At 43.7% G+C, this 18,688-nt stretch overlaps 1 protein-coding gene across 1 annotated transcript in view; it reads right to left on the bottom strand.

The window, feature by feature from the left end:
• Positions 1 to 18,688, bottom strand: part of LOC132891323 (inactive dipeptidyl peptidase 10-like) — a 188,316-nt gene that overhangs the window by 26,619 nt on the left and 143,009 nt on the right. The window contains exons 15-20 of the mRNA XM_060928823.1: positions 13,976 to 14,023; positions 13,738 to 13,859; positions 13,231 to 13,278; positions 2,558 to 2,656; positions 2,326 to 2,395; positions 1,193 to 1,387 (exon numbers count right to left, since the gene is read on the bottom strand). Of these exons, the coding sequence (XP_060784806.1) occupies positions 1,193 to 1,387; positions 2,326 to 2,395; positions 2,558 to 2,656; positions 13,231 to 13,278; positions 13,738 to 13,859; positions 13,976 to 14,023 (582 nt within the window). The remainder of the gene's footprint in view (positions 1 to 1,192; positions 1,388 to 2,325; positions 2,396 to 2,557; positions 2,657 to 13,230; positions 13,279 to 13,737; positions 13,860 to 13,975; positions 14,024 to 18,688) is intronic.

The following is an 18,688-nucleotide window of genomic DNA, read 5'->3' as shown; positions in this document are numbered from 1 at the left end:
TCCTTGTTGAAACCTACTTTATTTCTTACTCTTTCATTTGACAGTCGCCATTCTGTATTTAAATGCACATTTGAGAAGTCACGTGAGGTGTCGATAATAGTGATCATTTTCACCGGTGTCCACCATTATCGACACCCTGTGAAATTAAGTGACATTTACAACTGTTATGGATCGATCTTTGTGTAACATTGTTGAAGTAGATGAAGCACTCAGAAAAATAAAAGTGCTGTGATTTATAATATTTTTTCTGATTCATAACAGAATGGAATGTTTATAGAGTATTTGGAATCCGATTGCAATAAATAGAATTAGACCAGAATTAAATTCCTAGCATAGAAAAATTACATGCTTAAAATATTCAGATTTTTCTATTCCATTCAGAATTTTTTTTTTTTTTTTTGCAGTTTGTTGTAAATATCTACCACATACTACAATATCAGTAGACATTTTATATTTTAGTTCGGGGAATGACATGCGACCTTTGACCTGGATTTTCATGTGGTTACAATGTCAATTGCCTGACATTTATTGGTAAACTACAAAACTAGAAATTAATACAAACAACAACGAACGATTAACAAAATGTGATCTATGAAAATACTTAGAAAGAGGGTAGAAAGTGGAGCAAAAAGATTTTCTGACAGGTTAAACATTATCAGTTCATTTGTTTACAAATATTAGAATTACTTCCTCGTTTACGTAAACACTGACATCGATATATTTATATAAAATATATTTTGTACTAAATATAAGTCTATGTAAAACAAATTTTAAATAAAAACTATATTTTGTTAACTTAATACCACATACCGATTATTTTTATTTTTTATAAATAACCATCTGTGTGTCGATAACTGCGGACGAAGGTCTTAATACTTGTGGAACGGTGTCACATTATCTGATATGCTAAGTAATCAGGAATCAACTCTTTTTTTTTCCAGTGGAAGTTTGAGTAATTATTCATGCACAATTTACATATTGAAAGTCTTTTCTACTTTTGCAATGGCCAAAAGATTGTTAAGGTGTCGATATTTGTAGCCGCTGCTCTACAGAAAAACCTATGAATGAGTCGGGGTGTCCAAACTTTTGACTGGTACTGTACAGTATACTGCATACTTCAAAGTAAGAACTCATGAAGTGTAGCTTGTATATGTGACAAGTGAGACATATGGTATTGAAAAGACACTCTTACTCTAGAGCAGTGAGATGATCCTGGAGCTCCACCACTCCCAGACGCTTGTGCACTTCCTGTAGTATCTTTTGTCCCTGGAAGCCGCTGCCTCTGCCGTCCAGACGAGCCACAATCACATTGTCTGAGCTCACCAGTACAGAGTCCCATTCCAGATGAAATTGCTCACTCACCTGCTGACCACCAGGGGCACTGTCACTAAAAACAAAGACAAAGGAGAAAATGCTTGTTGGTATGAGTGTGTGCATGTGTGTGTGTGTGTGTGTGTGTGTGTGTGTGCGCGCGCATGCACGTGTATACCACACTGTCCACAGAATGAAAGCAGACTGAAAAAAAGTGTCATGAAATCAATAGCAGGTGATAGGTAATCAGTGATGTGCCAGGATCAATAAAGAGCTATCAGAGTGTGTGTCAAGCTTCTGTAATACCAGTGCTCTAACTGAATGGCAACACATCTGAATGTTCCTACACACACTCTTCCATTTAAGGCTGAGAGTGTCTCTATTCAAGATAATTGGTTTTGAATCCAAAAACAACTATCAATGAGATAAAACGAAAAAGGAACTATGTTCAAGGTCTAAAGTGATTTATTTACAATTCAAATCTATTTTAAAATGAATTTTTAAAACATTTGGGATAAGTTTTATCTTCCTAATAAACGAGATCATCTGTGCAATGGGATGGAAAAGCTTTAAAAATGTTCTTTCTAATATGGTACTGATTAGTGATTACATAATGCTTCAGATAATAGTTCATTATGCAATGGATTACACAATTTCACTAATGTATTCTGTTTAATTTCAATCTTTACTGTACGTTTCATCTAATGGGTGCTTACTGAAATTGAAATGCTACTGAAACATTTTCTTAATGAGTGTTTTTGCTTTTTAACTATAATACTACAATCTTTTTATTTTTACAACTAATCAGTGTACCAGGAAGCCAATTACAAACTTTCTTTATAACTGTACTGGTTTCAGTTTCTACTTTCTCTGTTGTAAACAGGAAATGACTTTTAAGCCTAATGCTGGTTTTGGTAGCGTTCAAGCTCTTTCTCTTGTACACACAATGGGTGTGTGTATGTATTTGTGTATGTGTGTAAGAATGGCGAAATGGAAAATAATGCATGAACGTACAGTATGAAGAGCAGAGGATGCTGATTACTCTCATCAAAATCCACAGGGAAGCTGAGCTCCAGTCGCAGTGCTGCAAACACATAGCTCATTATAATAGCATTAGAATAAACATGCTTTTCAGTAGTACCATCTTTCGTGTACTTTATGCACAGTCACTTATTATCGAAAAAAATCATTATGCATATGCTGACCATTGTGTGTCATTTCAGAGTTAATGAAAGTAATTTGTTACCATGGTTATTGGAGGGGATGATTCTGATCTCTCTGCAGGGGATGTTTTTCTGTCTGAGCAAGGCTCTGAACTCCAAACCAGAATCTACAGTCATATAATCTACAAAAACCAAAGAAGAAACATTTCAGACATTTAGATTTAACACTTGCTCACAAATCTTCTTCATGGAAGGAATTTACCACAAAGTGCTTTGGGACAGTTTTACACATCTGCTATAGAAGACATATTAGTTTTAACAAGTGTTGCCAGGCAAAAACAACCTTGCCCGGTCGCACTTATGAGGACTATGAAGGAAGATATCGTGGAAAAAATAGGTGCCCTATGGGTACATGTGGCTCCTGCTTATAAATAAAATTGTTTTCTGATGCCATGTCCATACAGTAAATGTAGCATATAGATTTACTCTATGAGGCAGTAGCCACAAAAATGAAGAGTAATCCAAAAATTAACAATTTAAAAATCACAGAAGTAAAATACCCCTCCTAGAACTGCCACCTTATTGTGGTGGAGGGGTTTGTGTGCCTGAATGATCCTAGGAGCTATGTTGTCGGGGGCATTATGCCCCTGTCAGGGTTTCCCAAGGCAGACAGGTCCTAGGTGACAGGCCAGACCAAGAGCAGTTCACCAAAACCCTTATGGAGAAACCATCAAGGACCGTGACATTGCCCGGTATGGCGCAGCTGGGGCCCCACCCTGGAGCCAGGCCTGGGGTTGGGGCTCGTATGCAAGCGCTTGGTGGCCGGGCCTTTGCCCATGGGGCCCGGCCGGGCTCAGCCCGAAGAGGTGACGTGGGCCTGACCTCCTGTGGGTTCACCACCCACAGAGGTAGCAGTAGGGGACTGGTGCAGTGTGGATTGGGTGGCAGTCGAAGGCAGGGGCCTCGACGACCTGATCCCCGGACACAGCGGCTAGCTGTTGGGACATGGAATGTCACTTCGCTGGGGGGGAAAGAGCCTGAGCTTGTGCGGGAGGTTGAGAGGTACTGGCTAGAGACAGTCGGGCTCACCTCCACGCACAGCTTGGGCTCTGGAACCCAGCTCCTCGAGAGGGGTTGGACTCTCCACTTCTCTGGAGTCGCCCATGGTGAGCGGCGGCGGGCTGGTGTGGGCTTGCTTATAGCTCCCCAGCTCAGCCGCCATGTGTTGGAGTTTACCCCAGTGAACGAGAGGGTCGCCTCTCTGCGCCTTCGGATTGGGGAGAGGGCTCTTGCTGTTGTTTGTGCCTATGGGCCAAATAGCAGTATAGAGTATCCGGCCTTCTTGGAGTCCCTGGGAGAGGTACTGAAGGGTGCTCAGACTGGGGACTCCATTGTGTTACTGGGGGGACTTCAATGCTCATGTGGGCGATGACAGTGACACCTGGAGGGGCGTGGTTGGGAGGAACGGCCTCCCCAATCTGAACCTGAGTGGTGTTTTGTTATTGGACTTCTGTGCTAGTCACGGTTTGTCCATAACGAACACCATGTTTGAGCATAGGGGTGTCCATAAGTGCACGTGGCACCAGGACACCTTAGGTCGGAGGTCGATGATAGACTTTGTTGTGGTTTCATCTGATCTCCGGCCCTATGTCTTGGACACTCGGGTGAAGAGAGGGACTAAGCTGTCAACTGATCACCACCTGGTGGTGAGTTGGATCTGCTGGTGGAGGAGGAAGCTGGACAGACCTGGCAGGCCCAAACGTATGGTGAGGGTCTGTTGGGAACGTCTGGCCGAGCACTCTGCTGGGGAGGTCTTTAACTCCCACCTCCGGGAGAGCTTTTCCCAGCTTCCGAGGGAGGCGGGGGACATTGAGTCTGAGTGGACCATGTTCTCTACCTCCATTGTGGACGCAGCTGTTCAGAGCTGTGGCCGCAAGGTCTCTGGTGCCTGTCGTGGCGGCAATCCCCGAACCCGGTGGTGGACACCGGAAGTAAGGGATGCTGTCAAGCTGAAGAAGGAGTCCTATCGGGCCATGTTGACCTCTGGGACCCCTGAGGCAGCTGACGGGTATCGGCAGGCCAGGCGTGCTGCAGCTCGGGCAGTTGCGGAGGCAAAAACTCGGAACTGGGAGGAGTTCGGGGAGGCCATGGAGAAGGACTATCGGTCGGCCTCGAAGAAATTCTGGCAAACCATCCGGCGCCTCAGGAGGGGGAAGCAGTACTCTGCCAACACTGTTTACAGTGCGGGTGGGGAGCTGTTGACCTCGACTGGGGACATTGTCGGGCGGTGGAAGGAATACTTTGAGGATCTCCTCAATCCCACCGTCATGTCTTCCATTGAGGAGACTGAGGCTGATGACTCAGAGGTGGACTCGTCCATTACCCAAGCCGAAGTCACTGAGGTGGTTTGCAAGCTCCTCGGTGGCAAGGCACCAGGGGTGGATGAGATCTGCCCTGAGTATCTCAAGTCTCTGGATGTTGTGGGGCTGTCTTGGTTGACACGCCTCTGCAAAATCGCGTGGTGGTCAGGGACAGTGCCTCTGGAGTGGCAGACTGGGGTGGTGGTCCCTCTTTTTAAGAAAGGGGACCGGAGAGTGTGCTCCAATTATAGGGGAATCACACTTCTCAGCCTCCCAGGGAAAGTTTACTCTAGGGTACTGGAGAGGAGAATTCGACCAATAGTCGAACCTCGGATCCAGGAGGAACAATGCGGTTTTCGTCCTGGTCGCGGAACACTGGACCAGCTCTATACCCTTCATAGGGTGCTCGAGGGTTCATGGGAGTTTGCCCAACCAGTCCACATGTGCTTTGTGGATCTGGAGAAGGCATTCGACCGTGTCCCCCATGGTATTCTGTGGGGGGTGCTTCGGGAGTATGGGGTTCGGGGCTCTTTGCTAAGGGCTGTCCGGTCCCTGTACGAACGGAGCAGGAGTCTGGTTCGCATTGCCGGCAGTAAGTCAGACCTGTTCCTAGTGCATGTTGGACTCCGGCAGGGCTGCCCTTTGTCACCGGTTCTGTTCATAATTTTTATGGACAGAATTTCTAGGCGCAGCCAGGGGCCGGAAGGAATCTTGTTTGGGAACCACAGGATTTCATCTCTGCTTTTTGCGGATGATGTTGTCCTGTTGGCTTCTTCAAGCCAGGACCTCCAGCATGCACTTGGGTGGTTTGCAGTCGAGTGTGAAGCGGCTGGGATGAGAATCAGCACCTCCAAGTCCGAGGCCATGGTTCTCAACCGGAAAAGGGTGGCTTGCCCTCTCCAGGTTGGTGAAGAAGTCCTGCCTCAAGTGGAAGAGTTTAAGTATCTCGGGATCTTGTTCATGAGTGAGGGAAGGATGGAGCGTGAGATCGACAGGTGGATCGGTGCAGCCTCCGCAGTGATGCGGTCGCTTTACCGGTCCGTCGTGGTGAAGAAGGAGCTGAGCCAAAAGGCGAAGCTCTCAATTTACCAGTCGATCTATGTTCTGACTCTCACCTATGGTCATGAGCTTTGGGTAATGACCGAAAGAACAAGATCGCGGATACAAGCGGCTGAAATGAGTTTCCTTCGCAGGGTGGCTGGGCGCTCCCTTAGAGATAGGGTGAGAAGCACAGTCACTCGGGAGGAGCTCAGAGTAGAGCCGCTGCTCCTCCACATCGAGAAGAACCAGGTGAGGTGGCTCGGGCATCTTTTTTGGATGCCTCCTGGACGCCTCCCTGGGGAGGTGTTCCAGGCATGTCCCCCCGGGAGGAGGCCCCAGGGAAGACCCAGGACACGCTGGAGGGACTATGTCTCTCGGCTGGCCTGGGAACGCCTCGGTGTTCTTCCCGAGGAGCTGACCGAGGTGTCTGGGGAGAGGGAAGTTTGGGCTTCCATGCTTAGACTGCTGCCTCCGCGACCCGGTCCCGGATAAAGCGGAAGAAGACGAGACGAGATGAGAAGTAAAATATACCAAGTGTCTGTACTTTATATTATTCTACTCTTACCTCTTACAGTTTTCGAAACTGAAACCTCTGAACTGAGGCTGACATACACACGCTGTCGCCATGACCGAAACTCTTATTTCCAGGAAATGGCCCGGCGCTAGAGCTCAGTGGAATGCACTTTCCCTCTGTAATAAGCATAAATGTGTCTGAAAGCGATTTCTTTAGTCTAATCCATTTATTTCGAGTGGTGAACCGAATTGTATACACTCACCGGCCATTTTAATCAGAACACGTGTATGCGCATGCACAGTGCATGACTGTTACACTCTTACATTCTTACAGCACGATGACATAGTGGCTAGCACCTGTATATGAGGCAGTAGCCACAACAAAAATGATTTTGACCTTTTTGGTGACCTTGACCGGATGACCCTCAAAATGTTGGAGGTTCTATTTGAGACCAATGCCCATCTATCCTGAAAGTTTCATGAAGATTGATCCAGCCATTTTCCCGTAATATTGTTAACAAAAAAACAAAGAAACTCGACCAAAAACAATACTTCGCCCCCTGGTGGACTCTGTCCCAGGTGAGGTAATAGAGGATGTCACGTCAACAAAAATCCTTAGCATTAGGAATAATCCATTTTTTTCTTTTCTATCCAACCTCTATTTAGTCCATCTGTAGCACAATAATTTACAATTATTGCTAAGTTGAGTCTAATTATTGAACAAGTATAAATCAGAGCTATTCTGAACAATCCCTCACAGCCTCTCCATGAGGAACTGTGGCAGATGGGCAGCTCATTCAGTCATCGGCTCTTCCCACCAAAGAGCAAGACCGAGTGCTTCAGATGCTCATTTGTGCCCACTGCCATCAGACTGTATAACAACAGCGGAGAACATCGACTGCCATCATGCTGACACACACACTCTTTCTCCTGCACTGGACTCATGTAAAACATTGCACACACACACACTGTCTCTCTGTGTCCCCTGCACTGAACTTATGTGGAGCATTGCACACAGCACACGTATATATTCTGTACATTTTATCCTTTTTCTCTATTGTAATAGCACTATCTCAATTCCTCCCTTATCTGCACTATTATCATGTACCGTATCACATGTTACACTATTATTGTTACAGTTCAACCATACCTATAGCTACCTCACGTCACTGTGTCACTTTATATGGCTCTACACCACTAGTTTACACACATCACGAGTGGATGTAGTGCCACTGCCAATTCTTGTTGTTTGTTGCTGTCTTTGTGAGCAATTGTCCTTATTTAGCTCTGTCTTTATTCTATTTTATATATGAACTAAGTCAGCATTTATCTATATTTTATTCTGTACTTGAGCTGCTGCAGCACCTGAATTTCCCCTCATGGGGATCAATAAGAGAATATATCTTATCTTAATTTTATCTTTTTTTATGGGGAAAAACAGAAAACTCAAATATTCAAACTCGCAGAAATCTCAGGGTCATTGTTGAGCAATCAATAAAGAGACCGTCAATGATGGTGTAGCTCACTCCAGCCCCGTCTAGTCCAGAAGGAATGATATAAAGTGGGCCACCTTGCACAATAAATGTTGCAAGTTATATACACTATACACAAGCTATATACAAGCTACTATATATATAGAAGCTATATAAACCCTAGGAATACCTACCTATTTGCCAGAAGCAATCCAAAATGGCGAGGAATTGACTGAGAAGAAGTGATTTTTTGTTGAACTTAAGGCTTAATTAGTCCATAACTTCATTAATAATTGTAATTAAGCAAATTTGGGTAGAAGCTATATGCACCCCAGGCAGACCTACCTTCCTACCAAGAAGAATAAAAATCAGTGAAGAGTTGAGAGAGAGAAGAAGCGATTTTCGTGAAATGTGGATGATGCCGGACAGACGACAGACAACACGTGATGGCATAAGCTCATCGCCTGTTGGCCGGATGAGCTACTTATCATGCAAAATATAGTCGAAATTCTTCACTCAAAAACTTACATTTAAAAAATGTATAATTCAACATTTCAGAGGTGGAAAAAAAATTGTGCACAAGGGTATTGTCATGCTGGAACAGATCTGGGCCTCTTAGTTCCAGTCAAGAGAAATTGTCATTCTACAGCATACAAAGACACCCTATACAATTATGTGCTTCCAACTTTGTGGCAACAGTTTGTTGAAGAAACATGTGTAGGTGTGATGGTCAGGTGTCCACATACTTTTGGTCATATAATTAGCTCAACCAAGTAAAGTTCTATCATTTTAAACTCCGATTACTGCCAAAAGTGAAAAGTAAAAACTCCCTTCAATTCCACTGAAAGATGGACCATCTACCTTTACATTATAACCAAATCTATATATGGAAAACAGCAATGGAATTAATGCCAAATTTGATCATCACCCACATCAGTCTCTGCCTCACAACCTGAAGTAAAAATCACACACAGCATTTAAATGTTTCACAGCAACATTAGCATCATAGTCGGCTCTTCATGCAACATTGGTAGGGAAATAATAACTGATTAATTCAGTCAGTTCTGATCTGTTCTGTTGACTAAACTACTTGTTATTATTGTTATGTTTTATTACATCATTTAAACATTGTAAGACTTTGTCCACTATATGTACAGTGTGTGTAAGTGTTCTTCTCTGTTTTAATAGCAATTTGTCCATGATGTGGACAGGGGGAAGCCATGGCCTAAAGGTTAGCGAAGCAGCTTTGGGAGCAAAAGGTTGCTGATTCAATTCCCTAGACAAGCAGGAATGACCAAAGTGCCCTTGAGCAAAGCACCTAACCCTTGAGCAACTGCTCCCAGGGTTGCCTACTGATGTGGGTATGTCAGGGTCTTGTTGTACATTGCTCTGGATAAGAGTGTCTGCTAAATGTCTTTGCGAAAGTGGGGGCATGGCCAAGCGTCAGTTTGTGGGGTCAGAGGAGGTGAATGGTCAAGTCATTACACCTGTTGTCAATTTGTGTGCTTGTTGCAGAGATGGTGGAACATAGAAAAGGAGGGAGAGAACAGAGAGAAGAAAGCTCCCCGGACCAGAACACGACTGTGTGTGTGTGTGCGCGCGCGCCCTAGAGTGAGCAAGTGAACCTGAAAAGCCTCAATAAATGTGTGTGTGAATATCATCTCCTGCCTGCTGTACTTCTGAACCACCCCATGGAGTCCTCGCTGTTCAAAGATCTCATCCATGCCCTCGCTAGTCCTCGCTACCATTCAGCAGAACCAGCATCAAGCGCTAATCACCATCTGGAAGGAGCAAGAACAATGCTTCGAAGCCTTGATGCTGGCCCAACAGGAAGATTGCCAGGCGTTCCAGCACCTACTCACGTTGGCGGGGTCCTCAATCGCCACCACAGTGGACCTTCCCCACATCACTCTCATGCAGATGGGCCCGCACAATGATCCAGAAGCCTTCCTAGCGCTCTTTGAGCAAGTGGCCAAACTGTGGGGGTGCAGCACGCCTACTTCCACTATTGACCGGCGCAGCTTGCCACGTAGCAGCTCCTTGCCGACAGCTGGCTCGTATTGAGGTTTTTCACCCACGTGACCAAGTCATGTGATGCTGCCATTTTGGACGTCACGGCTCGAATCAGTTTGAATGCGAGGAAGGCGACAAACGAAAAACATAAAAGAAAAAGGAGCGAGATGCAGAAAACACCTTCACTATCATTTCAGTCATTTGGATGACTGTTAAAACCTTTTGGTCTCAAGTTTTTCCTTTACTGTATTTACTAGTTTACTGTAATTATGATCCGGCAGCTATTTACACCGGATCCAGTGTAAATAGCTGCCGGAGCTGACGTCCGAGCTTGCCGGAGCTAGCGCGCTCGGGCAGGCTGGGAGCTAGCGCGCTTGGGCAGGCTGGGAGCTAGCGCGCTCAGGCAGGCTGGGAGCTAGCGCGCTCGGGCAGGCTAGGACGTCGGCTCTGGCAGCTATTTACACTGGATCCGGTGTAAATAGCTGCCGGATCATAATTACAGTAAACTAGTAAATACAGTAAAGGAAAAACTTGAGACTGAAAGGTTTTAACAGTCATGCAAATGACTGAACGTAAACATTGCTACAGTAACATACTAGCTACTGTTGTTGACATTAGCTAGCTTGACCTTCAAAATGGCGGACACCGGGGCGTCACGTGACCCTGTGACGTCAGGTGAAAAACCTCAATACGCCGACTTGAAGCAAGCCATCCTGCAGCGTGTCAGCCGCTCCCCGGAACAACATCATCAGTGCTTCCGGACGCTAAAATTGGAGGAGGTCGGCCGGCCGTTCGCATTCGGCCAACAGCTCTGGGATGCCTGCCGGCGGTGGCTGAGGGCGGACGACCACAACGCCAAGGGAATCATTGACCTGGTGACACTAGAACAGTTCATCCCACGACTTCTGGAAGGAATGGCAAAGTGGGTTCAGTGTCATCGTCCAGTGTCGCTGGAACAAGCCAACGAATTGGCAGAGGACCGTCTGGTGGCGGTTCTGATGGGAGGCAGACATGTTGCCTTTTCTCTTTTTTCTCTCCTCCCTTCCCCCTCTTCTTCCCTTCCCCGCTCTGTTCCCCCACCGCAGAGGTGTGGGCCGGCCCCCCCCAGCTGGCCCGTCACACCTGTGGTGTCCTCCCATCTTCCCCTTCCATGTCTGTGTCTTCTGCCCCTCAGGTGAGTGACACCCAAATTGACAAGACTGCAGCGATTGCGGCCTGCCTGAGGTCCAAGGCCAAAAAGGGAGTGAGACAATTCCTGGAACTGGCTGGCTACTATTGTAGGTTCATACCTAATTATTCGGACATCACCAGCCCACTGACTGATCTCACTAAAAAGGGAGCACCAGATCCAGTCCAGTGGATGGAGCAGTGCCAACAGGCTTTCACCAGGGTAAAAGCTGCACTGCGTGGGGGCCACTTCTACACTCCCCTGACTTCTCTCTCCCCTTTACTTTACAGATGAACACACCGGACAGAGGGCTGGGGGCCGTTTTGTCCCAGAAGGTAGAGGGCGAGGAGTGTCCTGTGCTGTACATCAGCTGCAAGCTCTTGATGCATGAAAGCAAGTACAGCACCATCGAAATGGAGTGCCTGGCCATCAAGTGGGCAGTCCTCACCCTCCGATACTACCTGCTGGGGCACCCTTTCACCCTCTGTTTGGACCACGTGCCTCTCTCATGGCTCCACCGCATGAAGGCTCACCCATTGGCATCTCGCCCTCCAGCCATTTAAATTCAAGGTGGTCCACAGGCCAGGGGCGCAGATGGTGGTGGCAGACTTCCTGTCCCATCGGGGGGAGCCCGGCCTGAGTCGGGTGGTGGGAGTATGTGGCAGCGGGGGCGTGGCCAAGCGTCAGTTTGTGAATGGACGGCGGGGTCAGGGAAGGTGAGTGGTCAAGTTATTACACCTGTTGTCAATGTGTGTGTTTGCTTCAGTGATGGTGGAACATAGAAAAGGAGGGAGAGAGCAAAGAAAAGACAGCTCCCCGGACCAGAATACGACTCTGTGTGTGTGTGTGTGTGTGTGTGTGTCCTAGAGTGAGCAAGTGAAGCTGAAAAGCCTCAATAAATGTGTGTGTGAATATTATCTCCCGCCTGCTGTGCTTCTGTACTCCACCCACATCAGGGACGTGTTACAGCCTGTAATGTAATGTAATGTGCAGGGGCATCATGGATAACTTGACAGCTGACAATTCACATACAAACTGAATTGATTACATTGATTACATATCAAATTTAGTTCTGACATGTAACTCTCATGAAAAAATCACACACATCTAGTGAGCTTTTAGATATTTTTAGGCAGACTGACTGCATTTACAGCTGTGTCTATTAAACTGGAGCACATATACATCTGGTGATACATAGGAGACAACATAATATTGTCAAACAAATAGCATGACCAGTATCAGGCAACCACAATGCAATACAATAAGCTTTGTAGTGGCACAATAATGTATAACTGCACAGAACACAATGAGCATCAGTAAAGTGAATTAAATGGCAAATTGTGCATGTTGAAAAGACAGTGTTGCCGTGTTGACATGTTGAAAAGAGTAGCTGTGCAATTGGCATACTGCGTAGACTAAAAGTCTTAAGTCCTTCCCGTGCCATGCCCTGGTCTTCCGGGGCAGTCTCCCATCTCAGTACTAACCAGGCTGTTAAGGTGCATCAGGCGGGGCCGATCCCCTTTTCCGCAGCCCTTGGCCTCTTGCCTATACAGCTAAGGTTACAATGGTGGGCTAGTCCTCTGGTAACCACGAGAGTTTGACTCCTCACTCGCACCAGCATGCCTTGCCAGACGGCAGTAGGTACCATTTTTATGAGTAGAACTCACAATCTCCCAATCAAGAGGCTGACACGCGAACCACTAGGCCAGCTTGCGGTACTGTGTAGACTACTGCATACAAAATGTATGATATATTCTCCCTATTTTTCAGATGAGCTTTGTTTTGGTGGTTAATTTGCAAAGTTCAACCAGCATATACACTGTGATCCAGGAATACATTGCCATAGGACTGAAATGCAACTTTTGTTCTCACCAGTCAGTGCTGCGCCTGTGCATTAGAGAAGGTCAGCATGTTACCCAGCTATTTTATTCATTGTTAGGTAAAAATAAAGTGCAGTAATTATCAGGCTGAAAATTAAGCCAGTAATTATCTGATCATTTGCAAGGCATGTAATAATTTAATTTAATTCTGAAGACATTACTGGCAATAATCCCAGTGAAGTAGAAGACAGATGAAAAAGACAAAAAAAAATCAATGAAAAGACAGAAAGTGTTCTCTACTTAGGGTTGTAATTATGGTTTAAATCATTTTATTCTTAGTAACTGTGTGTGGGTGTGTTTAATACTCACTGCTTATATTGGCAAGCTGGTGCACAGTCATTTTGGGAACACCAGGCCCTGAGGAAAGACAAAATTTGAACACTTTAACACACTCAGCAAAATAAATTCCTTTCGGTATTTATGCTAGTTCATTTATAATGAATTATTTGAACACAGCTATTCTTTTCAACTGTGAGAATCTACTGAAAATGAGCAGGAAATAGCTACAAAGTGCAGCTTCAAGTCTGATAAAATTAAAGGAGTATTTCAGTGTTTTCTGATATTATCTCTGTTTACTTCAACTCTGTTTCTTCTTTACTGAAGAAACAACAGAAAACTTGTTTACTCGAAACACACTTATAATGGTGGAAGTCTAAGGGAATTTGCTTGGCCAATCAGTGCGCTGATTTACTCCTCTGTTTAGAAGATTCTTAATGAAGTTGAAAATGAACAAGTTTGAAATTATTGTTGACTTAAATCTTATTTTCAGTTCAAAAAGAAAAATGTGTATGAAAGTTTGATGAAAGGGAGGTGAACCTGCGCAGTGCAGCAGTACTGTTTGTAAATCTGGACTCAGCATAGCATCGTAATATGAGCAGTCCGGTTTGAACAGGGAACATGTCAAACATTCACGATGAAACAGATCCACTGTCCGCACCCTAGATACACAAGTTGAAACATTAGAGCAATTCTTATCCAGCTATACACTGTTCAAATCACTGTAGTAGATCCATTACTGCTCATGTTGAGAAGAAGTGAATTCTTCACAACTCACCTGTACAGGTGTCTTTGTGAGACTCCATCCTCTGTGCTGATATAATACCTACATAATGACATTGAGGTTGTCAGCAAATTATCAATACATAGTCCATCCATCCATGCATCTATCCATCCATCCATCACCACTTATCCTGTGCAGATTCACGGGCAAGCTGAAGCCTATCCCAGCTGACTATGGGCAAGAGGCAGAGTACACCCTGGACAAGTTGCTAGATCATCGCAGGGCTGACACACAGAGACAAACAACCATTCACATTCACACCTACGGTCAATTTAGAGTCACCAATTAGCCTAACCTGCATGTCTTTGGACTGTAGGGGAAACCGGAGCACCCGGAGGAAACCCACGCAGACACGGGGAGAACATGCAAACTCCACACAGAACATTGGGCTCGAACCCAGAACCTTCTTGCTGTGCTCAAACCCAGAACCTTCTTGCTGTGCTCAAACCCAGAACCTTCTTGCTGTGAGGTGACAGTGCTAACTACTACATTACCGTGCCGCCCCCAATACATAGTTACCCAGCCAAATGTTTTGCATGTGTGAAGAAACCCTTGTGCTGATAACATAGAAAACCTAGAACATTTAAAAAAAAAAACTAGTGCTTACAATAGAAAACTGGAATTATTGTACTGCGATGATCTGGTGACTTGTCCAGGGTGTACCCACCTCTCGCCCATAGTCAGCTGGGATAGGCTCCAGCTTGCCTGCGACCCTGTACAGGATAAGCGGCTACAGATAATGGATGGATGGGTGGAATTATTGTGGACTTTCGTCAAATTCTGTCATGCAACTTTTATTCTGACTGGGGAATATTTTGAAGACACAAAGTACCATCAAACAGAAATAATCTTAGAGAAGGTGAAATATGGATGTAATACTGCCACAATTATTTCTTTTTCCAGAATATTAGTTTTGATCATTGTTTTTCCACATCTTTATCAGCACACATTAAAATGGTATTTGCAATAATGAGACCTTTTAGTGAAATGTATTTCATGTTTATTTCCAGTTTTTTTTTAATTTAGAAAATAAATATTGTTCATAAAACCATGTAGACAGAAACCCCTTTCTTGTCTGTGAGTGTGTAAAGAAGAGAATATGTGGTTGTCTGTGTTTGTGTGTCATACATACTTATATACATCCATCCACACATAAAGCCACAATATTCCAGATTAGTTCAGTGACGATAAAAAGGCTGCATACCTCTGGTAAAATTGGACGTTTTTGTGATTTAAAAAAAGAAAACAAGGTAAATCATGTCAGATCTTTTTTTCCACCTTCAATGCATTATAGCATCCAACAAAATTCAAGTGAAAAACAAATTGAAGAAGCATTTTACGGGGGAGGAAAAACCTAGTTGCATAAGTAGAAGAAGAACAACTTTATTTATCATAGGTACACTTGTGAAATTCCTCTTTGCATGGCATTTCAGCCCAACCTCAGGCCATGGCTGCCCCATGGCAACCTAACCGCATGTCTGTGAACTGACTCAAGTATACACACCCTTTTATATTTTGTTAACCGTTTCATGAATAAACTATTTAAAAACACTTCAAGAATCTTAAGATATTTTAACATATGATTGCATGTCATGCATTTTATGGGTTTTTCCTCCCTAAATATCAATTATTTAAATTTTTAGGGAAAAACATGACTGATAAGAACACCATGAATAAAAAAGCACAACATTTCTTCCTGAAATGGGAAAAAAACAACCACTTCCAATGTGCTTCTACAACCCCGATTCCAAAAAAAGTTGGGACAAAGTACAAATTGTAAATTAAAACGGAATGCAATGATGTGGAAGTTTCAAAATTTCATATTCAGAATAGAACATAGATGACATATCAAATGTTTAAACTGAGAAAATGTATCATTTAAAGAGAAAAATTAGGTGATTTTAAATTTCATGACAACAACACATCTCAAAAAAGTTGGGACAAGGTCATGTTTACCACTGAGACATCCCCTTTTCTCTTTACAACAGTCTGTAAACGTCTGGGGACTGAGGAGACAAGTTGCTCAAGTTTAGGGATAGGAATGTTAACCCATTCTTGTCTAATGTAGGATTCTAGTTGCTCAACTGTCTTGGGTCTTTTTTGTCGTATCTTCCGTTTTATGATGCGCCAAATGTTTTCTATGGATGAAAGATCTGGACTGCAGGCTGGCCAGTTCAGTACCCGGACCCTTCTTCTACGCAGCCATGATGCTGTAATTGATGCAGTATGTGGTTTGGCATTGTTATGTTGGAAAATGCAAGGTCTTCCCTGAAAGAGATGTCGTCTAGATGGGAGCATATGTTGCTCTAGAACCTGGACATACCATTCAGCATTGATAGTGTCTTTACAGATGTGTAAGCTGCCCATGCCACATGCACTAATGCAACCCCATACCATCAGAGATGCAGGCTTCTGAACTGAGCGCTGATAACAACTTGGGTCGTCCTTCTCCTCTTTAGTCCGAATGACACGGCGTCCCTGATTTCCATAAAGAACTTCAAATTTTGATTCGTCTGACCACAGAACAGTTTTCCACTTTGCCACAGTCCATTTTAAATGACCCTTGGCCCAGAGAAGACGTCTGCACTTCTGGATCATGCTTAGATACGGCTTCTTCTTTGAACTATAGAGTTTTAGCTGGCAACGGCGGATGGCACGGTGAATTGTGTTCACAGATAATGTTCTCTGGAAATATTCCTGAGCCCATTTTGTGATTTCCAATACAGAAGCATGCCTGTATGTGATGCAGTGCCGTCTAAGGGCCCGAAGATCACGGGCACCCAGTATGATTTTCTGGCCTTGACCCTTACGCACAGAGATTCTTCCAAATTCTCTGAATCTTTTGATGATATTATGCACTGTAGATGATGGTATGTTCAAACTCTTTGCAATTTTACACTGTCAAACTCCTTTCTGATATTGCTCCACTATTTGTCAGCGCAGAATTAGGGGGATTGGTGATCCTCTTCCCATCTTTACTTCTGAGAGCCACTGCCACTCCAAGATGCTCTTTTTATACCCAGTCATGTTAATGACCTATTGCCAATTGACCTAATGAGTTGCAATTTGGTCCTCCAGCTGTTCCTTTTTTGCACCTTTAACTTTTCCAGCCTCTTATTGCCCCTGTCCCAACTTTTTTGAGATGTGTTGCTGTCAAGAAATTTCAAATGAGCCAATATTTGGCATGAAATTTCAAAATGTCTCACTTTCGACATTTGATATGTTGTCTATGTTCTATTGTGAATACAATATCAGTTTTTGAGATTTGTAAATTATTGCATTCCGGTTTTATTTACAATTTGTACTTTGTCCCAACTTTTTTGGAATCGGGGTTGTAAACAAAAATTATTAATATGGAGGTCTAAAGTATTTTATATTGATGATCAAAATTATAGAAAATATATTATTTTTTAACAAAATATAGCAATATCCTTGACAAACAAAACAAACAAGCAAAAACAACTAATGTCAGTTTTTGGAAAAAAAAAGAAAAAAAACCCCCACTAATCTAACACAAAAATATTTTTTCTCTTAAATTGATTTTTTGAGCCGAAAGTTCATAAACATAAACAGAGACATGCTGCACTGAGAATGGCACATAGCCTAAACAGCAACAGAAAGCAGTATTATGATTTCGATTCAATTATATTTAAAGTGCCATTCCACCATTGGATGTATTCTTTGGCATAAAATACAATATATTTTATGACAACATGACTAGACAGAGAAATCTTTTAGCTTCAAAATGATATATCAAACATAATTTTTTGACAATGACAAGTATATTAATTTTGTGACCAAAGTCACCTACCCTTTTAATTTCCGCGCGTGATGTCATCGGCAGGTTCCCCTTCTTGTGTACGACGTGACGTGTGACGTGGCACATATTATCAGCAATGGCGGATAGAACGCGATAAAAATAATACCAATAAATCTAGCTAATACCAATAAATCTAGCTAACTGAAAGATTAACTCAAAATTTTTCGCAATTTTTTTGGCCCCCATATACGAGGAGAAATGACTCTCTCACTTTGGGGGTTTCCTGGTCTAAAAATAGACCGACACGTGGTACACAAGAAGGGGAACCTGCCGATGACATCACGTTTCACTACCGCGCGGAAATTAAAAGGGTAGGTGACTTTGGTCGCAAAATTAATATACTTGTCGTTGTCAAAAAATTATGTTTGATATATCATTTTGAAGCTCAAAGATTTCTCTGTCTAGTCATGTTGTCATAAAATATATTGTATTTTATGCCAAAGAATACATCCAATGGTGGAATGGCACTTTAAGGTCTCCAGTGATCTGGAGGTGATTTACATCTTATATTTTCTTATAATACAGCAGATTGTGCCTGCCAGCTTCACCTGATCCCCACTCCACAAACAGCCTCATTAGCTGCCTGAATGACATTAAACATTGGATGGCAGGAAACTTCCTTCAGCTGAATGACAGCAAGACCGAGGTGGTCATCTTTGGCCCCTCCAATTCAGCCGCCAGTATCACCCCCACCCTTGGTCCCTTGTCTGCATATTTGCACAGTGAGGTTAAAAACCTTGGTGTTTTTATGGACAATACTTTGAGTTTTAATAAGCAGGTGGCAAATGTGGCGAGAGGTAGTTTTTATCATTTGAGAAATATTGGAAAGCTAAAACCAATATTAGCTCCAAAAGACCTAGAAACAGTTATTCATGCTTTTATTACTT

Source organism: Neoarius graeffei, chromosome 9, assembly GCF_027579695.1.
Source record: "Neoarius graeffei isolate fNeoGra1 chromosome 9, fNeoGra1.pri, whole genome shotgun sequence".
NCBI classification, from domain to species: domain Eukaryota; kingdom Metazoa; phylum Chordata; class Actinopteri; order Siluriformes; family Ariidae; genus Neoarius; species Neoarius graeffei.
This window is presented reverse-complemented; position numbering and strand designations above follow the sequence as displayed.